General features: G+C 45.3%; 1 protein-coding gene across 9 annotated transcripts in view; it reads right to left on the minus strand.

Annotated features, from left to right (window-relative positions):
- Positions 1 to 6,292: 6,292 nt before the first annotated feature.
- MAP4 (microtubule associated protein 4) overlaps positions 6,293 to 27,464 on the minus strand; it is a 258,149-nt gene continuing 236,977 nt past the window's right edge. For 4 of the 9 annotated variants that reach the window (XM_054016829.1, XM_054016828.1, XM_054016824.1 and 1 more), the window contains 9 exons: positions 24,180 to 24,239; positions 23,698 to 24,023; positions 21,125 to 21,253; positions 19,333 to 19,425; positions 17,095 to 17,175; positions 13,213 to 13,294; positions 10,559 to 10,671; positions 6,694 to 6,868; positions 6,293 to 6,422 (listed from right to left, as the gene is read on the minus strand). In XM_054016829.1, the coding sequence (XP_053872804.1) occupies positions 6,418 to 6,422; positions 6,694 to 6,868; positions 10,559 to 10,671; positions 13,213 to 13,294; positions 17,095 to 17,175; positions 19,333 to 19,425; positions 21,125 to 21,253; positions 23,698 to 24,023; positions 24,180 to 24,239 (1,064 nt within the window). In that variant the 3' untranslated portion in view covers positions 6,293 to 6,417. The remainder of the gene's footprint in view (positions 6,423 to 6,693; positions 6,869 to 10,558; positions 10,672 to 13,212; positions 13,295 to 17,094; positions 17,176 to 19,332; positions 19,426 to 21,124; positions 21,254 to 23,697; positions 24,024 to 24,179; positions 24,240 to 27,464) is intronic. The other 5 variants (XM_054016827.1, XM_054016831.1, XM_054016830.1 and 2 more) reach the window with 5 other exon arrangements.

Below are 27,464 nucleotides of genomic sequence, written 5' to 3' on the forward strand. Positions count from 1 at the left end.
TGTCGCTGCCAAAACTGGACAGCTCCGTGCTCTCCTCAGTCATTATGGTGCATCTCATGTGACACGGAAGGAGCCTCTGTATAATATTCCTACAACACAAAAATGTTAATACTTAACGCTTAGAGAGCACCTTATACACACGGATCATACCTCACATCTCCACTGTGAAGTAACTATTATTACCCCCATTTTGCAGATGAGGAAACTGAGCCCGAGAGGTTAAGTGATTTCCCAAGACTACAGAGAGAGACAGTATCGAAGCCAGGATTAGAACTCCAGTGTTCCGTGCTCCTAGCCCTGTGCTCAGAGCATACCTGCCTCTCAGTCCACCCCCTCCCACTTTCCTTCTATGCCTTTTCCACCATGTACCTATGTTAAGGGATTACTGAGCCTTCAGGCAATACCGAGTGCCAGAAAGGGAAGTCAGCAGAGGGCTGGAATAAAGGAGTCTTGACTGATCTTAATACAGGATGGCATCCAGTGTGAGAGAGATTTTTGTGAGAAGGAAAATATATATTGTAGCTAGATCGTCAGTGGCAAAGGGCAACAAAAGGTGGAGGATGCTTTCCACAGCTTTCTTCCATAGTTCTACATTTATCTTGGCTTCTACTGCTTGTCACACTCTTCTGGGAAGCGAAGAATCTTCCTGTGAATTTCCCCCCCACACACACACACACACTGAAACTGCCCCTGGGCGGAGTGACAATGTCTGTGGGGGGAGTCATATCTTTTATTGGACCAACTTCTGTTGGTGAGACAAGCTTTTGTGCTCTGAAGTCAGCCCATTAAAAAAATGTGACTTCACCCACCTTGTCTCTCTAATATCCTGGGACCAACATAGCTACAACAACACTGCATAGACTTGGGCAGAATGGTATATCTGCCACCCCAAAAAGACGACACGTTCTCCAGCCAACTAACCGGTTACTCCTCCACTGAGCCTTTGCACGGTGCTCCAGCGAAAGCACTAAAAAGGAAATGGCCTGAGACTAAAGAGGCCTTTTCTTTCCTTCTGTCACCTGTGGTAGAACATGGGACATCCTGGCAGTTCGAGGATCTGGAAGACACTGAGTAGCCGTGGTTCAATCATGTCAGAGGGCACCAAACACACAATGGTTCTAGTCTAGAGCCTCATTCACACTGACGCACTATGCTGTGTACAGGGGATGACAGCAAGGATCAGCATAGAGAACTACATTCAGTTAGCAGTACGGGACCAAGAATGACAACGGGAGGCACATTCAGGCTGTAGCCCAGCCTCTGGGGCCAGGTGCTGCACAGCAGAACACACGCAGCCCCGTAACAACAAAGGCCAATGCAGCCAGACCGTGCAGCCTCGAGTCCATCCACTTGTTTATTTGAATGTCCTTTGTTTTACAGTATTAAAGCCCCACTGAACGGTGTATGTCACTGATAAGCCATGGGATGCAAGGCTCCACTGTCAACTAAACAGCCCCCAGGCACTGAGAAGCCAGCCATTCCCACCGATGCCCTGACTGCACCCCAATGCGACAGGCTGGTGCGTTAGAGAACTCAAGTATGGAAGGTGGAACCAAGAGTCAGCACAGAAAAGGAACCTCCAAGCTCCTGCAGGAGTCACTTTCCAAAGAGCCTATTAACCTCACCGGTGCCTTTCACCACATCAGCCATTACAGACGTCTCCAAGCCAATCCCAGCATTACCCACAAGCCCAGAAAAAGATTCCTTTTTCCCCCAAGGTGAGAGTTGTCATGGCCCTAGGGGACACATTCCCATCTAGCCTGGCCGTGGCTCTTGTTAGCAGGGCGCATCTCCATTTCCAGCCCATCACACTCTGCCACGGGGCTGCTCAGCGCTGAGACCACAGCAGCCGGTTGCTTTTATGCCCCATCCATCGGGAGTCAAGTCCATTGTAGCCTAAAGTTTCCTATCAGATGTGCTTATGAAACCCAATCCAACTGCCACCAGGGAAAAGAACGCAGACCCCACCCCACCTGTCCCCTGGCTGTGCCAAGCCATGCCAGCTTCTTGCAGATACCCGAGAAACCAGGGGAATTCCCTGGGTCTACAAGGACATCTCAGGCCAGGAACATTTACATTCAAGCCACATTTAATTCTGACTCAACTCGCCCCTTTTCAAATTGGAATTTATTTACTACGTAGTCCTAGGATCAACCCTAACAAGAATACACACAGATCCCTGGCGTTACGCTACCTCCTGCCAGTTGAACCCCACCCAACTGGCATCCCTAATGTCTGGGAAGAGGAGCCCGGCTCACGAGAAGCCTTCCGTTTTACATGTGTCATCTGGAGAAGATGCAGCTGAAGAGAGAACCTCTGGCTCCTTCAAGCAGAGCAAGTCAACATGGCTCAGAAGCCTTTCCCCGCACGGGGGCCAATCCTGCTCCCACTGGAGTCAGTGGCTGACTGCAATGGAAGCAGCATTGAGCCGTGAGGGGCAACAGCTCAGGAGTTTTCAATTCGCGGGTCAATGTCCCAAATATTTAAAGACAAACCAGGACTAACGGGATTTTCAGCTTCTCGCAGAGATTTTCCAACCTGTTGCAGAATAGCCAGTAACGCTTCCCGCAGCTTTCATTTTCAGGTCTCAGGATAACTCAGCGCTTGCTCCCATCCCTCCATATAGGAAACCAGAGCCTTTTCTACCACACACACAGAACTACTCCCAGGTGAGCAATACGTACAGCTATTTCTTTAAAATAAAACACAGAATTCTTAGTAAAACGGAAGCTGTCCTAACAAAACCAAACTGGTATATCTGGATCTAGTTTAAGTCACCTAAACACAGGCACAAGTGTTAGAGAGAAGTGGCACAGAAGCACAGAGAGCTCTTAGTGCTCAGCTGAAACCTGTGAGAGTTTGGGACGGTTTGGGCACATTTAGAGATAGGCCTTCACTCTGCTGCCACCTTAAGATGCTGTGTAAGCTTATCGACCGACCAATTCATCAGAGAAAAGTAATCAAGAGGGATGGGGAGGCGGCAAAACTTAACTCTTAGCAAAACAGGTTTTTTCTTTTTCTTTTTTTGTAATCTCAGAACATAAAGTGCAATGTTGCTATCTGCCTGCCTATCATGGCCCCCGCACTAAACACTCGCTGCCCAGTGAAATCGGTAAAAAGGACCATCAGACACATCCTGCCCCAATGGCTTTACTCTTCCCTGCGGTCTCTAGCAGCATGAAGTGAAAAGAACGTGATATTTCAGCTTCCGCCTCACTCCGAGTCATTCAGAAGAAAACGAAGAAGCGTTGGCCATACGTATCTGGAGCGCGTGGATTTTACAGCAGTGACTGGAGTCTGTTATCAGCTGCTCCCCCAAAGGAACCTCGCTCATTACTGCGCATTTCTCAACTCCTGGGTCTGGAGGGGAGCCCCAAGCCTGCCTTCAGATTACCACCAATCCCAGCATCTGGTGTTAAACAGGAATTTAGCTGGGGTTCCACATACCTGCAGACACGGGACTGAGAGATTGTCATTGGGTGATGTACACCTACCCTACTGCAGAAATGCGCCAGCCAGTGCAGCCCTGTCAGGTCTCCTATTTCACAGCAAACTTCCATTATTGCTTTGGGAAACAAAGTCTGTGCCTTTTCCTGTTAAGGGGATTAACCTTCCCTCTTGAAACCATTTCTCTTGCTCAAATACCCCCTTCCCGCTCAATCCCAATTCACAGATTGAAAGAGATCTCGCTGGTGTTTAGAATTGAGTAACACAGCGTAGGAAGCATCAGAGCAGGGGCAGTGATATATACCGGGAGGGATACATGCAGGTGAATGGGTCTCTATGAACATCAAGAAAGATCAGAGCCAGAGCGGCTGTCACAGTGCTTCAGGGCATCGCAACACAATTCTGCCATCTTACCCTGGGGAAACGCTGGTTCTCCTCCCTTACTGTTGTAGCAGGACAGCAAGAGCAACTGGCTATGGGGCCACCTCTTAATCCACCCCGCTGGGGGCAGTCTTTCAATGAATGGGTTGGCTATTCCTGGCTTACTGGATATGGTGCTGCCCCGGCTACCTCTGGTTGTGCAGCTGCAGCCCTACATCTCCAGCGGCCATCTCTCCAGAGCAAGGTAAACGGAGGAAAGAACAGAGGGTTACGAGAATATTAACCGCCTCGGGATGGGCTCTCAAAACAAGCATTGAGAGATGTAAACAACTATGTGGAACTTTCAAGCACAGAGGGCAGGAGAATTTGACGAGCCCAGCAACTTCTCCCTGGTCTTAGGGTAGAGTGCGTGTAGCATGAATTGGAGAGGAAAGGTGGTGGTGATGGGGAAGAGGGGAACAGAGGGAGTTTTATGGAGAGAACAGGGTATATATAACAGCCCCTTTCAGGTGCAAATCTGCATTGTTTATTCAATTTTGTATTTAGAGGAAAAAGCACTTACAAGACTAGCAGACCACTTGGATGCAAACTATTACATTTTAATGCCATTTTATTAGAAATCATGCAAACTTTAATATAAAAAATACAAGTGCAATAAGAATCTTTGTGTGTAAATACAGATTCCGGGTTTCCGTGTCATTGTCAACTTCCCAAAGAGAAATATTCCCACAAGCAGGGGAAGATGTGGGCTCCTCTCCACCCCCCTACTTCAAATAGGCCAGCCCCCTTAGCAGAAGTCTGTCTTCAGTTAGCTTTGATCCCTGTATTTTGTTATTCTGCTTTTTGCTTTAAGTTAGTTTGATGACTCAAGACCACCAGTTTTTTATATACATTTTGTTTCTTTAGTGTCGTTCGCAACATAAAACAAGGAGCTCAAACCACAATGGTGTGTGATCTCTTGATGAGCCAGGGCTATAACGCCTTCGTATTGTAAGCCTGCCTACTCTGCCCCTCCCAACCCTTCACGGACATTCAGCTCTCCCTCTCTGGCTCCCTGACTGGGAGGCAGCCTTTCATTTCTTCCCCATCCTAGCCTCCCACCAGATTGCATCTAGCCAGGTAATCTCTTTACCCCTACATTTAACCTTTGTTAAAAATAATACACATCACACTGGATCCCTTGCATCAGAACACACACCCTGCATTAACCTGCAACATACTGTTTGAAGCCGCTCCCTGGCCTGATACCCTAACCCTGGCCTGATACCATGGCAAAGAAAAAGAAACAAACTGTTTGTGGCTATTCGAGTTAATAAATATACTTTGCGCCCTTTGTTAATCCAATAGAAGCAACTACAAAGGTGCCAGGGCATCCTCTAGGGCTTGGTTATTTACCCCGATAGGAGGTTCTCTAAGCATCCCCTTAGCATCGCTTGTTGCAGTCAATACAAGGCTTAGTTGAACTGTTACAGCAAGAGATTTTTTTTTTTTTTTTTAAGCACATTCTTATGCCTTTCCTTTCAGACATGGCTTAATCCCATGAATTTGCTCCATCATTTTAAAATATTTAAAATAAAACAACACAAAGAAAAACAACAGTTACAATTGCTGGATATGTCGATAAGAAGCCAGCACTGCAGCAGCGGTTAATGTCTTTATTCCTAGGGTTAGGAAAAGAAGGAAAGAGAGAAAAGGAAACTTAGCATGGTCATAGCACAATAAATCATCAACACTTCGTCACAAAAAAAAAAAAATGAAACGGTTAAAGTCAACAGTTAAAACAGCCTAATGTGTGTGTATAATATCGATAATCGTTAAATAGGAACAGCCGAAACTGAAGCAGCAGGAGGAAAAGTTAAAAAAGAGAAAGATCACAGCTTATCCCCATTAACTCCGGCCTGGCTTTGGCCACTCATAGCGCAGCCCCAACACTTCCGCCCAAACGCAGCCATAGAATGAGGCTTGGCACCCTCCCCAGAACGAGAAGTGGCTTTAAGCACATGTTTAGTCTAGAGATCTCCAGCTGCCTGTCCCTACGAGACACGTCATTCAGACTCACGCTGGTGCCCTCCTAAGAGCAAGAGGATTGGAGGTGAGGCGAGGAAAGGATCCCCTTTCCACCCAACACGGGATCACCAGAGCCTGAGACACACTGGGGCAGGCGGAGCCAGCGTCACGAGGAAATGAACCGGATTCCTGGGCTGTTTGGGTGAACAACTACGTTGCCCCATTGACAGACAGCACCACTGAAAGGGAAGCTAGCCCTGCTAAAACGCTGTCCCCTTCCCACTTAAAGCCAAGTGCCGGGTTAAGGGATCCAAGCTGAGTTACTCTGGGAAGCACACGGGAGGCGGGGCGGGTGGGGACAGTCACAAGCCTTGCAGAGAAAGCACCGCAGAAAGGTCGTCTGCATGGGGAGCTGGCTGTTGCAGCGGTGACGAGGAGGTGATGGAGCCCAGGCGCTCGCTGACGGACGTGCTACACCAGGGGGAAGTGCTGCTGGAAAGGTTGGGGGGTTTGGAGACGATGATGTCCGCTCCGTGGTCCGTGCGAGCCTTGGCCTTCTCACGGAACGTCAGTTTGTGGGATTCAATCTGCAGCGACACAAGGGGGTAGGTGAGATGGGAGTGGGGGAGGGGAGAGGGAGTAGGGGGGCGGAGGATGATACCATAATGTCATCATTAGATGCCTGGAAAATAAAAGGCAATTTTGTTCATTAAAAATATGGCAAAATATTGATAGAAAAATGTAACTTTAAGCTTAAATCCGTGAGATCAACGTCCACAGGCTGTTCCGCCCCTGCTGCCAGTGCTCGCCCCGCCCCGCCCTGCAGAGCTGAGAAGAGAGGAAGGCGCAAGCACTTACTTGTTTCTTGTATCTGAGTGCCGAAGCTCTGAATTTCCCTTTGGTCACCACCACCCACAGCGGGCGCAGTCGGCCCTACTCCGTTCTCCCGCATTTCACTGTCTGCCTGGGGCACCGTCACATCTCCATTCTGAGGGGCCTGCGCCAGCAGCGCTCCCTCTTCGCTCCCCTCAGGCTAGAATGAAACAATGGGGTTGGGGAGGAGAATGACGTGTCAGTAGAAGGATGGGAATGAAATGGAGTGAAATGAAGAAACTCCAGTCAGGGTCCCACGGAGACCCCCCTCCGCTCACACCAAGATGGGGGGTGGTTAGAAATGGAGCAGAGAAGTGCAACAATCAACTCCCTGGTTTCCTGAAAACCCACCTGTATGGACCAGCTCTCCAATCAGAGTGACATCTGGCAGCGACGCGCTTCAATAACCCACAACCCCAGCCTGTCTCCCAAAACCTCCCTGGCCCCCCGCCACATCTCAGCTAGCTAGTCATAGCAGTCACTCAATGAGCACTCATATTATTAAACATCTAGTCACTTCCATGGACTATGCAGTACATTCACATGTAGTACCAGGCTAGCAGCAAGAAGACTAGAACAAAGTGACACCATCAGACTACCAAGCATTACCCCGTAGGGTTAAAAGCGAAGGGACTTGTGAAAATAAGTGATCTGAATATATTGCAGTGAGCCAGTCTCCTTGATTTGACTGTTTCTATTTCTTATTTGCTTGCTTGCCAGATTAATAATCCACAGTGGATCCCACAGCCACAAAGGCAAGTTAGCACAGAAGACCACATCCTTGCCCTACTGGCTGAAGCTGGTCTCTGGCCATTGGGTGCAGCTCTACAGGGGATAGGATTCCGTTCTGTGGCATGTTCTCCTTAACACGGGTGATCCTATTTGGAATCACCGATTTCCAGTACACTGCTGTTGGGAAAATGAGTTTACACTCCTAAATTAGAGCTGTGGCTTCTTCAGGGGAATGCAGAATGATCTGGAAAGCCCCTCAGCAGATGTGACTAGCAGCACAGGAGGGGGCTGAGAAGAGACGAGACGCCATCTGGAAGCAGGCTGTGTTCACAGGGGCAGAGTGAGCATTGCAGATAGAACTCATCTCTGTTGTGCATTCTCTGTATCGACGGGTGCAGTGGATGGTCCTGACTCTAACAATGAACGCATGCCATGATACCTTGGCCACCATCCAGCTCACCACGCTCCTTTGGAGAAAGCCTTTACAAAATGGGTTCCTCAAGCGGCCAAGGGGATGCATTTGGAACAAGGATTTTGCTGTTTCCTTTCAGAGAATCTGAGTGGGGGCTGAGAGATCTTATTGGCTACAGGTATGGCCATTTCCTACACTGCCTAGCGGAGCTGCAAATCTAGCAATAGTTGGCAATTCCCCACCAGCCTCGTGCGGCCTCGACAGACAGTGCACCCGTCTGACCCCCTTTCCGGGGTTTAAACCCACATGAACACAACCATAATTTTGGTTTCTAGCTAATTCTAAAGGAAAACACACAGAAACTTGCAAGGTTCCCACCTCTACACCATGCTTCCGCAAGCAGAGCAAGACCAGCTGTCTTGCACCTAACCCCTTGACAGACCACTAAAGGGCAGTTACAACCAGAAAAGAACCCCTCTGACTCACTTCTGCGCATCTGTGATTTACTATTTAAAACAAGGTCTGACTCCCGAGACATGAAATAATTCAAACTATCCTCAGCCACAGCTCTGTAAACTGTACTGGAGCATCTCTCAGCTTTACTACAGCCATGAGGCTGACTCCCGGCAGGTGTTGAGGGAAGAGGTACTAGACACACTACTTGGCTTCTCGCACCCCTAGGCGAATGTCCAGCTCTGACCGGGAAATCACTATGCAAACTGGATGTGGAGGTGACAGAGACACTCTCTATGGAACCCAAAACCACTGGACAACATTGGCCATCAGCAAACTGCACTAGTAATAATTACTGTAGAGCGTAAATAGCTGGAACAGCCTGGCATAAAACTGGACAGGGATTAGATTCCAGCCCCTAGCCTAATAGATCAGCTCCTGTTATACCGACTTAAAGCCGTTTGCCTGCTGAAGTCGGATTGTCTGGGAGCTAAAATTAAGTGTAAAGGATTCAAAAGTGGAAGAAAAATCCTACTCTTCCCTAAATAAATATTGTTGGCAGTGTCTCAATTTTAATGGGGTCTAGTTGTATCCTTGTTTGTGTGTGAATCCTGCCATGTATGCTATTTTCCCAGCCCCTACACAGACTCCGGAACGGGGACTGTTTACGAGGCAGAACCTAGGCCCCAACCTAGACGGCCTCTCGGGGCTCCCACAACAGAAATGTCAGTTACGAACAAACAGGATGGAGACAATGGAAAGCTAAAGCTTTGCTCCAGTGCTCTCCGCAGGGGCCGAGATGACGCTGGCTTGTGTGCTGGAACACAGGATTTCTTCCTTCCTATGCCACAGTGCTTAGAACTAAACCCCTGGTGCCAACGAATCTACCTGAATATGTGAACTCCAGCTCCATTCTCACGTGTACATGGCTTGGTAGGTTAGCCTGCACATTCATAATGAAAAGGTCATCTAAGTGGGGGTGATTTCCCACCCCTAAAAGCAGATGCCTCGTGGCTGTAGTAAAGCTGAGAGATGCTCCAGTGCAGTTTACAGAGCTGTGGCTGAGAATAGTTTGAATTATTTCATGTCCTTGTGGAAGAGAAGTGCTGTACCAAGATAGCATCCAACTCTAAAGCAAGAATTCATTCTTACAGTTATCCAAAGGAAGGGTTCAGAGCTGGGTTTCATATGAGGTTAAACCCACCAACGGAGGATTCTACCAGGCAGACAGATTCCTTGATGCAGTAAAGTGCCTATTTGCAGCCCACAGCACACTGATCTCGGCAGCTCTGTTTGGGAGAGAGTTTCCAACTAGCCATTCTGGTTGCTCTGACTGGTGCAATAAGGAAGTTACACAAACACTTAGCCAGGACTAGCGAGCTGGTATTCTAACATCACAACAGAGGGAGGAAAAGTCGGACGCAAGGCTTTCCTCTCACCCTTGCAACAATGGACCGGTTTAATATATCTAGCCTAAAAGATTAAGCCTCTTCTCAGACCCTCTAGAGGGAGGGAGACAAAATTAACCAGTAAAAAGCAACAGATGGTCCTGTGGCACCTTTAAGACTAACAGAAGTATTGGGAGCATAAGCTTTTGTGGGGAAGAACCTCACTTCTTCAGATGCAAGATTCTTTTCTTGCATCTGAAGAAGTGAGGTTCTTACCCACGATAGCTTATGCTCCCAATACTTCTGTTAGTCTTAAAGGTGCCACACGACCCTCTGTTGCTTTTTACAGATTCAGACTAACACGGCTACCCCTCTGAAAATTAACCAGGCTGCTCTCTCAGAGCAGCGGTTCTCACACTCGGCATCGTGACCCGTGTTATTGGGGTTGCCAGAGCCTGCGTTAGACTCGCTAGGACCCGGGGCTGAAGCCGAAGCCCGAGACCCACTGCCTGGGGCGGAAGCTGAAGCCCAAAGGCTTGAGCCCAGGCTACAACTTCAGCCCTACGCGGGATCGTGTCGTAACGTTTGCTGTCAGAAAGGGGTCGTGGTGCAATGAAGTTTGAGAACCGCTGCTCTAGAGACATGCAGTGGGACCCATCTAGAATGGACACGGACATGGTTCAGAGCTCTCTCCCATTTAGCCCTTCCTTGTTTTCTGGATTTAATGACAGTGATTATGGAAGTGATGCTGGGAATGAGTAAATGGCCACAGGCTGACTGAAGGGGCCAGGCGGAGGCATTAGCAATGAGACAGGGAGCTGAACTGAGCTCCAGAAAACCTCTCACAGAGCAGAATGAAATGTACCTTCACTGTGCCTCCTGCTGGCACGTGTCCGACATTGTCCAGAGAGCCCACTTTCGCCTGCGCCTTCTCCTTGAAGTTCAGCTTCTGGTTCTCGATTTTGACATCTCCTCCCCCTAGAACAAAAGAGGCGGATGGAATTTATTATTGGTTTCAGAACAGGGGAGCACTTGGAGCAGAGTCTGACCCAGGACCTCCCTCCTCCTCCTCCTGCTCCAAGCCCACCCCCAGAGTTCTGCGTTAAGCCAATTACTTCGTAGGGGGTAGAGTGGATCAGTGAATTAAGTGTGTCAGCCTTTCACCAACTGAGGCCTGGGCTCAAATCTGATCATTGTCAAGATGAAAGTTGGTGAACTCAACCTCTGCATACAAAACCACAATACAAGCACGCATGAGTTCCAGAGTCCAACCCTGGAGATGCCCCTGGGCAGAGAATGTTGCATGTTAGGACGAGTATGTAGGAAGAACTGCACATTACCACCTTCATTATGTCATCAGTGCTTCCAACTTCTCTCCTCCAAAGGAGTACGGTCAATCCACGTTTAAATGTCAAGGTTATTTCTGATGGCATCCTCTAACTGCCCACTCACATCCATGTGCAGACACCTCTCCCTCCATGTCCTTTGGCAACCTCATCTCATTATTTACGTGGATGTTTGCAAGGGATCCACAACCTGATCTTGGTGTATGATTTCTAACTCCCTTTCATTCACTGCATTCCCCCACTAGTTTAGCTAGTTCAACAACGAACTAGATAAATTCATGGAGGATGGGTCCATCAATGGCTAGTGGCCAGGATGGTGTCCCTGGCCTCTGTTTGCCAGAAGCTGGAAATGGGCGACAGGGAATGGATCACTTGATGATGACCTGTTCTGTTCATTCCCTCCGGGGCACCTGGCGTTGGCCAGTCGGTAGACAGGATACTGGGCTAGATGGACCTTTGGTCTGACCCTTTATGGCCGTTCTTATGTTCACTTATTTTCCATTCCATCTGCATCAGCTGCAATTGTAAAACTGCATCCACTAATCACTGTCTTCTAGGGCAGGAAGACCTGCCTCATTCCAGACAGACTCCCGTGACACTGCATGAACGGCTCAGGAGGCAACCCTGTGTCAGCAATGCAGCCAACAGCACGACCCATAGAACAAGCAAATCCTCACTTTGTCCTCCCCAAACATTGGGGCGGGGGAGGAGAAAAATAAGCCAGTTCCTATGTTTGACAGTGCTGCACTCTGCTGGAGGGATGGAAAGAGGCCCAAAGACCTACTTGAGATTTGTGGCAAGTTCTCAATGAATGTGGGAGGGCTGCAACCCCCATCAAGTAACAGGAGACGTGCAGTGTATTGTTCTGCTTCCTCTAACAATTTTATTAGATAGCTGTTCATATAGTCAAACACTGGCGGCAATTTCAGCCCTCCAGGGACATCATTAAATATATAAGCTCCTCAGCATTTTAAAAGAATTTCTGAGCTTTGCATGGGTGAACAGAATCCTTTCTGGCCAATGGATTTTATCCCATCATTTTGGCCACACAGAATTGCTTAAAAATGTGACATAACAGATAATTCTTGCCGGACTATTGTGTTTTAATCAGCCCTGGACAAGAGCAGTTATTGTAGTGTTGTGTACAGCTTGTTACTGCAAAGCACTGAATAGACAGAGGCAAAGTTTGTCACACTATGTTCTCAAAGTGGGAGAGAGTTTTTGATGCACTGAACCATGATGTTGAATTGCTTTCAACCCAAGAGACTTTCGGGCTGGGTCTGGGGACTTCTTTGGAAACAAAGACTAGCTTGGACTGTTTGTTTTCAGGTTTGGACTGTGACCTCTGTTTTCTCCACAGAGGCATATTTCATTACCAGAGGACTCTTCTGTCCAGGTGAATGACCCTTGCTACTGAAAAAGCCAGCAAGTCAAGGGCCTAGACCACACTCTTTGGGTTTACTCAAGGGTCAGCTTGATCTGACACGAAGCAAAGTTTAGACAACTGGCCTGCAGCCATAACACCTCGGACTGTGATCCTGTCAGCATTTCAGCTAAAGAGAGGGTCTGCTCAGTGAGGGGTCCAATGGAAATCTCAGATATTGGAGGAATTGGTGCCTCTGCTGTGTTGTCAGTGGGGAACAAAGGATTCTTGCACATCCATTCTGTAAAGTGATTTAGGATCATTTGAGGACAGGTGTTACATAAAAAGTATGGATTGTTACTGTACAAAAGGTCTCCGGCATCTGTTCCGGAGAACTGGAGAGAGGTTACTTCACCCTTCTCTAATGCCTTCCCTCTGAGGATCTCATTAAGCTCAAACCCCTTGAAAGGCAGGTATCTCACCATTCTAGAGTTGGCAAAACGGAGGCAGACGAATTAAGTGACTTGCCTTGTTCTAAGCTTGGCTGTAACAATGACTTGCTATTGGGGGCAAGTCACTGTCTCAGCGAGGCTTAGAACAAGGCAAGTCACTGTCACAGCCAAGATAGAATCAGCTCTCCTGATTCCCAGTCCCCTTCTCTAACCAGGAGATCATGCTGCATCCATAAGAAACTAGAAACTTCCCTTCAGAATACCATCCAGCCACCTAACTTGCTCCAACTGGGATCACAGTTCTGCCCGAATGACACGCAACAGTCACTAAATGGCAAAGCGTGCGGGTGCGTTTTACCTGGCTTGTGTTTTATATTCGTTTTAGAGCCACACTTTGAGGACACTTTGGAAATGTCAACTTTCTTGGTCTGGATCTGCACCTACAGAGACAGGAAGGAACAACTCAGCACAAAGAAACATGTCTTATGAAACTGGAAACCACCATCTCACCGCAAAGGGCAGTTTATATTTCACGAGGTCTTAATCTCCCCTTGCCACACTTTTCCCATTAATCTGGTAGGTGTCAAATAGCATTGCTGATATAGGTTTCAAAAAGAAGAACAGGAGTACTTGTGGCACCTTAGAGACTAACAAATTTATTAGAGCATAAGCTTTCGTGGACTACAGCCCACTTCTTCGGATGCATATAGAATGGAACATATAATGAGGAGATATATATACACACATACAGAGAGCATAAACAGGTGGGAGTTGTCTTACCAACTCTGAGAGGCCAATTAATTAAGAGAAAAAAAAACTTTTGAAGTGATAATCAAGAATTCTTAGGAAAAAGGCAAACATTCATTAGTATTATCAAAAGCCCTGTCCCAGCCAACAAAGGGTGAATATGTGCAAGTAGAAACATGTACTGAATAAAACCAGAAGAGATGGATAGTGACCAGAAATGAGTCTCTCTTATGGCATATGCATATGAGTATTAACGTTTGACCAAAGAAGCCAATTCCACCACCAAGTTCCCCAGACTGTTTCTATCCAACGCCAGCCTTGACTTTTAAACCTGTCCCATGTTGCCTTCAGCCAAGTGCCAGGAAAGAAGTTATCTGTATTGGTCCATTTGGAGTAAGGCTATCCTGCTGTGGTGCCAAGCATATACCATAGGCTCCAACTTTTTCTCTACCATCTTCAGCCAACACACCAAGATGTGGATCCACCCGATATTAAGTCTGTTTCTTTAGGGCATGTTGACAGGCATGCGCTGCTACGTGTGGGGATAGACTGCATCGCCAGACCTAAGACTGTGTCTTACTGCTATTATAAAAACAGGCTGGATTTGGGGGTTCTTGGAGATAAGCTATGGAAATACATATATTTTATTTACTGGGTTTTATTTGCTGCAGCAACATCATCACAAGGTTGTTTTCTTGACAAATCTCAAACTACGCACATTTGGGCCTGATCAATACCTGACTGGGAAACCTCCAGAAAACCAGCAACAGCAGTAGTGTAAGTGATTCAATAGATGGCCTTCTTCTGGGTCAGTAATGAGTCAATGTCCCAGCATGAAGTTAGCCTAGGGCTGCTGGTGGAAGTGTCCTCTTTTGGAAAAGATGTAAAGCCAAGGCTGTTGCTACTTTAAGCCATTAAAGATTTCACAGCCTTTTCCCCCAGAATGGGATTTTAGCCCTGATACCTGGGCTGAATTCTAGCTTCAGTAACTATACTGTGCCTCCTGGAGTTTCAGTAGCATGTGTGATTCTTCCGCTTCTGCTCCTAACCTGCTGTGTAGCATTGCTGTGTGTCACCAAACAGTTAACCTATTCCATCCCAGAGGAAGCTGCATTTCAGTGGCAAATGAAGTTATTCTTGCCTGGTTAATTTGTAAAATGCTGCATGGAAGATGCTATATCACCAAGATTTCCCCCACAAGGAATTAATAACTTCTAGTTATTTTAATAGGACTAACTCGGGGAGGAGGGGGGCGCGGAGACTTGGGAAGATCTTCTTATCTCGTTCCTCTTTTGCTTGGAATATGCAGTATCAGATTATTCATATAAACAAAATGAAAGTATTTCCTTATTATTGAGTTCACCTCTTTATAAACTAGAGAGAGAAAGTGAATGAGGTAATCTCTTTTCTGGGACCAATTTCTGTTGGTAAGAGAGAGAAGCTTTCAAGCTTACACAGAGCTCTTCTTCAGGTCTGGGAGCGTATAAACCATTGCAATTGCCATGATGAATCCCATTAAGAGCCTACTGAGAAGTTTCAGGAGTCCCTGTGTGCACATGTGAAGCTTTGTATTTGTAACTTGGCTTTTTTGGGGGGAGGAGGGAGCAATTGTGTGATTTCGTTTAGTGCTTGCATAGGGTGCTGGATTCAATGCTCTGTTTGTTCACAGAATAGGTACAGTCCAGACAGACGTAATATAAGCCCCCTCTATATTGTCCCATGCCAATGTCTCTCAGTCCTGACCTGGAGGAGCCAATGAGCTCTCTGGGGGTTATAAGAGAGTTCAGTGGCCATGCACCATTCAGTCTTTGATCATCACAGAGTCTGCCAGTAAAGTTGCCAATTAGTGATGATGGCTTTTATGATAGGACCATTTGTTTGGTGAGAACTGGACTAAGATTCTGTCGCTTGGCTAACTGAATGGTAAAAACTGGACACAAGAACGAGGACCTTGAAGAAGTCATTGTGATTTCTCACAAAATCTTTAGGTTGTGGACAGCTGTTTCTTTGTACGAGTCTCAATCTCCCACTTCTTACTAAGGCTTTGTCTACACTATGCAGCTTTTAGCAACACGGCTGTGCCACTACAGCCGTGCCGCTAAAAGGTGTAGCTGCAGTTTGTCATCAGGAGAGAGCTCTCCTGCCGACAAAAAACTTCCACCCCCAACAAGTGGCAGTAGTGTTGTCAGCAGGAGCGCGCTCCTGCCAACAAAGCACCGTTCACACCGGCACTTTTCGTTGACAAAACTTGTGTCTTTCGGGAACGGAGGTGTGCGTTTTTTAACACCTCTGAACGACAAAATGTTGTCGTTCAGTTGTCAGTGTAGACAAAGCCTAACTTGAATTATTGAACTTGTCCCTCTAAAGGGCATGTTCTCAGACTCAGGGGCCAAAGTGAAGTGCTGATTTAGTTGCGTGACTTTAGGCACTCTGGGTAGGAAGCGTGACTGTTGCTTTCCTTTAGTTTTTCACCTCTCTAACCCACTCTCCGTCCACTTTCCATTAGCAGGGTGGTAGCCCCAAGGCACCAAAGAACCCACATGCTCTTAGAAGAATTCCGAATGATCTCACCCAGACCCTTTGACAACAGGGATAAAATGAATAGACAGGTTGTCCTCGGACTTTTATGATAAAATGAGATCTTCAGGAACCAATTGTAAGTCGAAAACGTCGTAACTCGAAATTCCCATAGGAACAATGTCGGACAGAGCATCGTAAAATCGAAACTGACATGGTAAAGTTGAAACAGGATGTCAATTTATAAACGTCGTAGGTGTCGTTCATTGTAACTAATGCCGTAAATGATGGATTATCCTAATGTCTTACTCCTCACTAGGTTTAAACTTACCGTAGGCATTTTATTTCTACTGCTTTGCTTTTGTATTTTTTCTCCTTATTTATAAAAATATAACGAACGCTATTTCCAGGTAAAATCTAACGCTAGATGCTTTGAGGTCTTTCTACTAAACGTAATGAAAGCTGTAAAATAGTCTACAGCTTTCGACCTCAACTTCTCAGTCTCCAGACAGTCAATCACCACCTCTGCACACAGGAGGCAGAGCGAGCAAGTTCCTCCCCACCCACCCACCCAGACGGTAACTGAATGAACTGGCTAGCGAGTCCCAGTCACTTCTACCACAGTAGACCTTTTTTTTTTTTTTAAATGGCAACACTAACCCTGAATAGCTAGCTTTTGCTAACCACTCTGCTTCCCCCCAAATGCCCAACAGCCATTATTGAGGAGAGAGTAGCATTGGAACCGTGGACTTTTCAATCATTCCCATCAGCTGTATGGTTAAAAACTTTAAGAACAGGGAGTTTCTGTGAGCAGATGCAATGAGACAACTCTCTCTCATGCTGTCTGACTGGACAGAAAATGCCTCAGAAGTGGACATCTGGTCCAGTGCCCAGGAATAGCAGAGGGAATGCAAAACGGACAAAAGGAAATCTAATCATAAGAAGCCAGGTGTGCCAGTCTGGCTCTTCTACTCACATTGGTACTGCCTGGGCTGGGTCTGGGGGCGCTGGACGGCTGGGAGCGGCTGCCTGAAGCTGGCTTTGGGGCATTTGGAACCTGAAAATGATAAGCACTTTATTCTCTGTTCTTAAAGTGAACAGCTTAACTAGTGGACTGAGGAGGAGAGATGTAGTGGTGACAGGAAGAGCGAGATTGGGAGAACAAAGAGCTGAAAGAGGATACCTCTTCCCTAGAACTGGAAACATCCCCTAGAGGGGACAGAAGAACAGTAAAACCGAGAGAAGAGGACAGGTTTCTTGGTTTATTACATGGGATTTTTAGTGTAAAGTGAAAAACATTCCCCACAAGCCAAGGTTTTATTCTGTAACATGTCTGTTGATAACAGAGGAGGAAAATGTACATGAGGCCCAGCCAGAAATGTACTGTACAAAAAACCAATCAACAGAAAAGGAGTGGTTTATAAAATAAAGCCCCTTTGGGTGCATAACAGCTGCTCTTTAGCAGTACGGCTGAAAGAACCTGTGCCAGCAATCCAGATTATATCTAAACATTATGTTCCGAGCTCTGGGGATACAGTTAGACCAAGTTAGCAGCAAGAAACAGGAATGTACCATAGCCAGAAAACAACACTGTACACGCACACAAACACCAGTTGATGAGCCAGTCTTTGACCACCTCCACCCCAATCTTCCTGACTGAGCTGCAGAGCACAAAGTAGAGTTCACCTAGGAAATCGCCTCCACAGGAGATTACACACACTCCAACCCCAAGAAGATTAGGAATCCATGGAGGATACAAATGTGTAACTAACACTATGATGCCAAGCACTGGCAAACTGAAATGTGAGACAATCTCAGCACAAATATAAAAAGTCTCAGCAGTCATAAATCTTGAAGAGAACAAAAGCCTGATTAAATAAAAATTACACCTGTATTCCTTGGTAGCTGGGCTCTTCCTACACCTGGAAGGAAAGGTTGTTATCCACCTGTGAAAAGGATGACTAGACTTTGATTTAACAAGCTTTTTTAATAAAACCCACCATGAACATCTTCAGGATCTTCTTGCAGTAACTTATGAAAGAATTTGAATGCAAGAGTTGATGCATAACCATGGAGACAACTACACGCATATTTCTCAAGAAGGTGCTTACAGAGCATGACCCTGCACCACAAGCAATATTCAAGGCAGCATTTACAGCCTCCGAATCCAGCGAGTAGTAAGTGCTCAAGATGCAGAAGCAGGTGACCAGGCACTGAGCACTAAGCTTGCCTCCAACCATTGACTATTTTCGGGCCAAGGATGCAGATTTCCTCCTGGAAGAGGAGCTGAAGGGATTTACTTTAGCGCTTTTAAACAGCATTGCATTAATAAGTTTTTAATCCCACACCTGCATAGAGTCAGCGGAATGGAGAAGGGGAAGCCAGGACATCACTACAGGTGACACTCCCATTCAGTCCAGGGATTCTGAACTTCAGCGGCCAATGGCTGTCAGTGTGTTGGGCACAGGGACAATGGAAAATTAGCAGCAGCAAGAAACAGACTCTTCCACCCGGTCACCCTCCTTATTTAAAACAGTGGCAAAGTTGCTATTGCTACTAGCACCCACACTCTGCATTCCCAGAAACTATCACTACTTAGGAAGTAAACAAACCTTGGCACAGATGTATATATATTTTTTAAAGGTAATGCAAGCTGTGTCTGCTGGGAAACAGGTGACCTGTCAGGTCAACACAGGACGTCTTTTTAAAGCCTATAGTTTTACAGCATCCAGATGGGTATTTGGCATTGCTCCGCCCACTCAGCTCGAGGCACCTAGCAATACTACCTCCAGCTGAAATCCATAGCGCGTACTCGAAGTTCATATACAACCCTCACAATATTAGCTCGCAACACCTCAGCAATTTCCAGTGAAACCAGTAGCCTTGAATGTTAGAAGTCGCTCTTAAGTTAGTAACTAAACAAAGAATGGAAACTTTCACCCCCAGAAGTGTTTCAAAGTCCTTCTCCTGATACAAAGTCCTCCTTGCTTTAGATCCCTGGGAAATGGGTCGAATGCACGGCTGTGAAATGTAACATATGCTCACACATTTAACCTACTTCAGCTTAGGGAAAAGTCTACCTACACACTTCCCAGAAATCTTAATTCTGCCGTGCTCATCTGCCTGAAACAGAATATTCTCAAGAGACCACATAAAAAAGCAGAACAAGAACAGAAGTTAGTAGAAAGACAGCTTGTCCAGAGCCCATACTTACATTCCCACCTCCAGGGACATGCTTAATATTGTCCTTGGAACCACACTTGGACTGAACATGGCTGTAGTTCGCTTTTTTGGAGACTATCTGGACCTAGAGCGTTACAGAATGGAAAAACAACACAAGGGAAGAGGACTGGTTAGAACTGTCATACGACAGGCTGGAGTGATGCTGTAACATGGTGGATAAACAAAGAGCTGTGTTAAACTTCAATCCAATTTCAGTATTAGGTGTGAAAGAACTTGAAAGACAGAGAGAAAAAGAGTGAACAAACAAGGAGAGGCAGAGTACAGCTAAGCAGACAGTGGTAGTGGTGACAGCTTAAGTGCTATGGTGGAAGACAACACTTTCTTAGCGTATTGTACAGATGAGCAATACAAGAGCGCCTGGCTGCCAAGAAGACTGTGTATGCTAGCTTCCTCAGAGCATGTTCAGCCATGCATTCCAGCAGTGAGAACTAACATGGCCATCTCCATCCCTTCATTCACACACTTTCACCTCGTTGATCCAAGTCACTGCCTCTGACAACCTCCTGGTTAGTCTCTGCAGTTTTTAACTACTCCAGTTTGCCTGGGAACGACTCAAATCCTAGGCAATGCATCTGAAAACCTCTCAGCAGTTTAGCCTAATCCTGAAAGCAATAACTACATGGAAGGTTGTCAAACCACCAATTTAACTTAATTGGCAGCAGTCTGATGCCAGCCAGATACAGGAGAAACAATGTATCTAACAAACTGAAACAGTTCCAGATCCATTAAACACACAAACAAGTCTAAGGCTATGAACCCTCAAAAGTTAAGTGAAAACTACAACTCTATTCTTAAAAAAAAAAGTTCAGTTATGACCAGTCCTCAAGTTCAGTCCTAGAGGTTACTTACAGTACAGCATGTTCAGAAACACCTATGGTACAACAAGATAAATTAAATATGGGGTGGAAGCTTTACCTCTTACAGTACTTTGGTTTTGTACATTGAAGATATCACCTGTAGCTAGAACCACCAACATGGATTTTTCAAAGGATACTTGCCAATTTAGGTAGATTGGATTCAGTGCAACAAGGACCCTCAAATTTACCCTGCCATGGAAACTTACCAGTTTGCTGGCTCTAATTCAGAGGAGCAAAACATTTAAGAGCAAGGCCAATGCCATCCTATACATATATAAGGTCTACGTGATGGTATCTCAGAAGATAGCACCAGCTCACAAGTTAAACTTTCACTGCCAGCCCTCCTCTTCTCTACTTCCCCCACATAGCTCAGATCTGGGATAAGACTTCATGACAGAACTTCAGGGTAGGACGCCAACAATTGGCAACCGCCAGCTGTGAGGGGTTAGAGAACAGTATTGGTGAAACTATGTCTGGAAAGTTACAGGGAGAACATTAGGTCACCAGTTCTCCATTTTGTTTTGTTTGAAAGTGCCAGGACCATTGATCCCTCTTCCTAATCCCAAACTGGCAGCATCCATAGAGAAGGGAGGTTTTCCTCACAGAAGACCAGCCCATCTTAGAGTTAGCCTATATAAAAGTGAAGTCAGAGCCCACCACTCAAACAATGTGTAAGTCAGGCCTTGAAAAAAATGGTATGTGAAGTCAGTAGGAATACTTCTGACTGCATTTTACTGGCAGTGTCAGGACATACAGGAAAGATGTGGAAAAGGTGCGGGTGGGGGAGGGAGGGAACAGTGACACTGACACGAGAAAGCATAAAAGCTAAATAGAAGGGAAAGTGACTCAAATGGAAAAAAGTTTTCCTTTCATCTTTCAGGGATAAAAGACTGAAACAAAACTCACTTTCCCATTGGGCTGCTTTTGTGCCCCCTCTTTTGTTACAGTTGTTTTAGTAGTAGCCATTTTAGAGACTGCATTGGGTTCAGACTTTCGCGCCGCACCGGCTGATTCTGGTTTTTTCTCTACTTTAGCCTAGATGGAGACAAATGGAGGATGATTTTAACCAAGAGAATCAAAGGAAATGATGGAAGGAAATGATGGAATTCAAATCAACAACCAAGATAGATTCAGTGGACTGGACAAGCCAGGGAGAACTTTTTATAAATCAACATGTTAAAATGGTGAGAACTGGTAAAGCAGAAGGCTCAGTCTCACTCAGACAAGTGAAACTCTTGAGCGATCCCTTCATGCATCAGAATTTTAGCACTTCCTAGTGGGGTAGGGGGTCAAGGCTCTGTGGAAGAATTATGTCCGGCCTCATAATAACTGAACAGTTGTGCCAGATTCTGTCCTGACCGCTGAGCCTATGTTACCGTTTTTTAGCTCCACAGGTCTACCTGGAGACTTCTTCCCACCCCTAAAACGCTACTACAGTAGGCGTTCTGCGGGGTGTGTCTGCACTGTATTTCCATTACTCATCTCCCTCACCACCCGAATTTGGCTCATGCTATAAATTATGCTGAGGACAGTGGTGAAGAAACACGACTAATCCTATGTATTAAGATTTAGTTAATCTAGATTGGTGCAAAGGCAAAAAGTTGCAGTTAGTTCAGCGTGAGGATTTGCAGTTTTGGAAAAGACTCAGTGTCAACCTGAGAGAACCCATTTTTCTGCTGATTTCTGACTTTTTAACCAATGCTCACCACAAAAGGTGAGTGCACTCAAGGCTGAATATTTTAAAACCAGGGCTTCTGCAGCAGCCCTGTACCCTGCTGAACCAATTAATAATACAGCAGTAAAACAGGAGTGTCCTAATAAACAGAGAAGACTTTAAAAGCCCTGCAAGAAATACAATGATTCTCTTTGACATACAGTCTATGTTAACGTACATTCTAACACACTGCTATTATGAAATGGAAATGATCCAACAAAACAAGGGAGTACATTGTACCAAACAATGCTCCTTTAACAGACAGCCCTGAAGTCTAGTCAGAAAGCTTCACGTGCCTCTGGAAATCTGGAACAGTCTAAAAAATTAAAGTGAGCTTTAGAGCTCCTTCTGACCAGATTTCTGAAGGACCTTATAGTGTTAGTGAACCTCCAATCTAGTTTTGACTTGCATTCAATTTGTGAGCACTGCTCCCCTGGTTCTCACTTCCAAGTCCTCCAGCCAGGTTTGGTTTACCCTGTTTGGAAGCTTCTCCCCTTGTGAATGCTGGCACAGCTTTCCCTAAAGAGCCAGACATTCTCTGTCATTACTTAGATATCCACTTTTTGTGTACCCCAATGCATACTCGTGGAAGCACTCTTTGGGCTTCTTGGCTCTGAGGAATAGGTCATGACCGTCTACAGGTATAACACGCTGGACTTTTAACAGTTCGGTGGTACCTTCTTTTTCCAGCAGGTGATATGGTTTATGGTATACTACAATGCAGCGCATGACTGCCCTTATGAGTAGTGTGCCTTTCAGAGACTAGGGCTCCCATCAAAAAGTGCTTCACCTTGGTGACAGAGATCAGAATGGAAAATCAGTTTCAGGAGACCACTCTTCTGTATTAAAAGTAAGGGTGCTGCAGTTTGCTCCATTTTACACAAAGTAAAGCCCTCAGACTAAAGGCAGGTTGCTAATTCAATACTCGGTCAGACAAAGTTTGGGAGTATCTGTTATATGATGTCTGATAATAGGTTCATGTTTCTGCAACTACAAGATGTATAGGATGGAAACATTAATGATTACCATCTGATTAAAAATGAATACACATTAATCAGTCTAATGATTCCTTAGAAGGAACTCCATAAAAATATTCCAAGGCTTTTCTCATTCAGAGAACCACAGGGAAAAAAATTAATTAGCACCTCTGTATTAAATGAGGCCTCAAGCTATGTCCTACCCACTCCTTCAACCTGGGCATCTACTTTTTCCCATGGCAGTTCTCTCAATCCATCTCCCCCTTCCTTAGTTATCTGTCTGTGGCCACCAGAGGGTGCCCTGAGAACAGCACATGCTGCCCTACTCCACCTCTGCTTGAAGCCTGACCGGTACAGCACATTGCTCATGTCGACAGAGACAGTATGTCCTGGGACCTGCTCCTGAATCCAGATCTTCCACATAGTGGCACATTACTCTACCTGGTGAACAATTCAGCAGTCCCAAATCCCCTGCTCAGATACTCTGGAATATACATGAGCTCTGAGTTTTCACATAAGCTAGTCTCCAGATCAGGAGTGTGGCTCTGTTTCTCCATATCAAAGAGTTGTGAAATTTTGTTCATATTCCAAATACTTCCATGAAACCTTTTAAAGTTTAAAGTCTATATGATAATGGTGCTGCCTTGTGCACATGGGGAACCTAAAAGGAGCTCTGCAGAGTCTGAATATAGGAAAGCCAGTGAGCACAGAGTGACTGAAAGCGGTGAGGGACTACCAATAGCTCTTAAATGCATGAGTAGTCCTAAAAGCCGATTGAGGAGACTTACCCTTCCTCCACCAGGTTGGTGTTTAATGTTATCTGTTGATCCAATTTTGGATCTTATGTTCTTCAGGTCAGGGGCAGAAACACTGCTGGTTGGGCGAGGTGGCTTGGGAACAGTGCTGGTTTTAAGTGGAGCTTTAACTGTTGATGGTTTTTTAGCTTCTGGAGTTGCACTCGATGCTGTGGCGGGTCTGGCTGCAGCTGGCTTGGGTTTGGGGCGGCTGGTGGCGATTCCAGGTGAGGCAGGAGTACCTGGGGTTGTAGCAGTAGGGGTAGTGGCGCTGCTCTTCGCAGAGTTTGCAGGCGCACTCTTTGGGCGGCTCAGGTCTGCTGCAATAATCATAGCAGAAAGGGAAGTTTGAGTAAATATCAATCGCATCAAGCAGACAAATACTGTGTATCTTTACAGTTGCGTAACATGTTGATTGAACACATTTCTGGAGTCAAGTAGAGAAGCATGTAGATGCAGGAACTGAGGGACATTACCTGATGGTGACTTCGCAGAGGTCTTCCTGGCATCTGCAAGCTTTGTTTCAGTCTTGATAGCTAAAGAGTACAAAAACAGTCAATCTTTTCTGCATGGTTTCATTGTGAACAGATTCAACGGTGTTACTGGGAGTGAAAGCCAACACACAGACCGACCCTTTGTGGTGGCTGGCATAGTTTCTATGAGTGGTCATACAGTCGCCGTTGCTTCTTAGATATCCGCTTCTTCTGTATCCCCCAGTGCATACTTGTGAGATGCAAAAAAGGATGACTGCTACTCATTTTAGGGCTAGCCTCTTTCCTGCTATTTAGAGGGAAACCCCAAAGTATCTCATAAAATCAGCTGCTCCCCATGCCTGGGTGAACTGCCTCTCATTACAAAAGCAGCTTCTTATTTCACAAGATATGGTAAAACTCATGTCCTTCAGAGGTAGACTCAATCCCATAGAATAAAGTCTCGGGGAGGCTAGAGAATGTCATAAGATGGTTAGGCCTCAGGATGGTGGGTAAAGGTCGCTTTATTTTTACTTTTATTCATTTTTATATAATGGTTTTCTCACATCTCAGCAATTGCTTGCTAGTGACATTCAACTGACACCTTTAATGACTCCCCCTCTCTACTTCTCTTTAAATCAGTTTGGGGCCTTCTCTCAACTGTCTTCATTTAATATCAAAGGCAAAAATGCATCCCTTGGCAAACTTGTGTATCTATAAACTTTGGCATCATCTCTAACCTGATGATAATTTTATTAGATAATTTTCTGACCCATGAAGGCACTGTACCCAATACAAGGTTACTGTTTTGAACCTTACTACGATGGACAAAAATGAATTATTCAAGAGATTGGAATTTGGTGGTTGCCAAGGGACCAGTGATCATGACCTGATTACATTCAATGTAGGCAAATAAAAGACAGTCCCAAGCAATAATAGATATACTTGGTGCTTCAAAAGGGCAAATTTCCAAAAGTTGATGAAACTTATGAGCCAAACTGATTGGGAAGAAAAAATTAGACAGAAAAAGGTAAATAAAAATTGGGAGTTATTTAAGAGAAGGTAATTAGATGGTCAAAAAGCCACAATTCCCCAACCAAGACAGAGGACAACTTTGGCTGACAGCCTATCCTGATTGTGGCAAATTGAAGTGAGCAATTAGAAGCCAAAAAACCCCAAAAGAAATATAAAGCAATCGATATAAATTAGAAGTTATGAAGTGCAGAAAATTGCTAAGGGACACTAAAGACCTCAGGGAAATTCCATGGCTGGCAGGCCTAAGGCCAAGAAGGAGGTGGTTTATTTAATTTTTTGTTTTTGTTAATATCAGGAACAAAATAAATACTAGCAATGGTGTAGGCCCATTACTAGATGTAGATGGTAACATTGTTACTAATGATGCAGAAAAGGCAGAAGTGTTCAATAAATATTTCTGTTCTAAGAAAAAAGAAGAACAGGAGTACTTGTGGCACCTTAGAGACTAACAAATTTATTAGAGCATAAGCTTTCGTGGACTACAGCCCACTTCTTCGGATGCATAGTCCACGAAAGCTTATGCTCTAATAAATTTGTTAGTCTCTAAGGTGCCACAAGTACTCCTGTTCTTCTTTTTGCGGATACAGACTAACACGGCTGCTACTCTGAAACCTATTTCTGTTCTGTATTTGGAAAGAAGCAGGATGATGTACTCCAATCACATGAAGATGATGAAGTATTTTCCAGCCTATTAGAACTAAGGAGGATGTTAAATAACATCTCCTAGGGATAAACATTTTTTAAATCAACAGGACCAGTTAACTTACAGCCAACAGTCCCAAAGAGTTGCCTAAGAAGATCACTGGCCTGCAGATGTTCATTTTTAAATAATCTTGGAGTACCATGGAAATTCTAGAAGACCAGAAGCGTGTTAATGCTGTGGAAATGTTTGAAAAGGGCCAGTGAGATGGCAGGGTAACTGTAGGGGGGTTAGTCCTGTCATCAGTCCCAAGCAAAATAGTGGAAAAGGTCATACAGGACTCTATAGGTAAAGAATTAAAGAATTGGAATATGATTAAATTCCAGTCAAGGTGGTTTAATGGAAAATAGATCTTGTCAGACAAACCGGATTTCATTCTTCGATGAGATTGCAAGCTTGGTTGATAAAGGTAACTGCATCGATGCAACAGACAGACTTTCATAAGGCTTTTGACATAGTATCACCTGATATTCTGATTAAAAATGGGCACTATACAAAATCAATAAAACACAAATTCAATGAATTAAGAAGTGGCTAACTGAGGTCTCAGAAATTAGCTGTCAATGAGAAATCATCACCACTGAATGGGAGTGTTTCTGGTAGGGGTCAATGGGGTCTGCCACAAGGCCTAGTGCTATTCAACATGTTCATCAGTGATCTGGAAGTAAATATAAAATCACTGCTGATAAAGTTTGCAGATGACAGAATGGCACAGTAATAACTGATGTGGACTAGGAAGTCATACAGAGCAATCTGGATTGTTTGGTAAAATGGGCACATTCAGACAAAATGTGTTTTAATCCAACCAAATGCAAAATTACTCATCTAGGAACAAGGATTGCAGGTCATACCTACAGACTGAGGGACTCTGGGTTCTGAAAGAGATTTAGAGGTCATAGTAGACAAGTAACACACTATAGTCCCAGTGTGATGCTGTGGCAAAAAAAGCTAATGTGATCCTTGGATGTAGAACAGGGGAGTTGTGAGTAGGGGTAGGGAGGTGATTTTACCACTGTATATAGCACTGGTGAGACTGACGCTGGAATACTGCATCCACTTCTGAATGGTGAAAAGTTGGAGAAGAGGGTGCAGAAAACAGCCACAAAAATCATTTGAGGGCTGGAGAAAATGCCTTCCAGTGAGAGACTTAAAGAGCTCAACCTGTTTAGCATGTTAAGAAGTCTGAGAATTGACTTGATTACAGTCCCTTCACAGGGAGAAAATACCAGATACTAAAGGGCTCTTTAATCTAGCAAGAAAGGCAGAACAAGAAGCAATGTCTGGAAGCTGAAGCCAGACAATTCCATTAGAAGTAAGGCACAATTTTTGAACAGTGAGGGTGCTTAAGCATTGGAACAAGTTACAAAGAGGAGTGAGGGGTTTCCCATTCCTTGATATCTTCAGATCAACACCGGGTGTCCTTGCTTTAGCCAAGTACAAGTTACCCCTTCACTGAGCAAAGTGTAAACAGGATGAAATGTAGATGGCCTGTGATATACACAGGCTTGGAAGTATTAGATTCTTATCAGTAAATATAGATAAATGTCAATTTCATC

The sequence above is a fragment of the Malaclemys terrapin genome, chromosome 2 (genome assembly GCF_027887155.1).
Source record: "Malaclemys terrapin pileata isolate rMalTer1 chromosome 2, rMalTer1.hap1, whole genome shotgun sequence".
NCBI lineage: Eukaryota > Metazoa > Chordata > Testudines > Emydidae > Malaclemys > Malaclemys terrapin.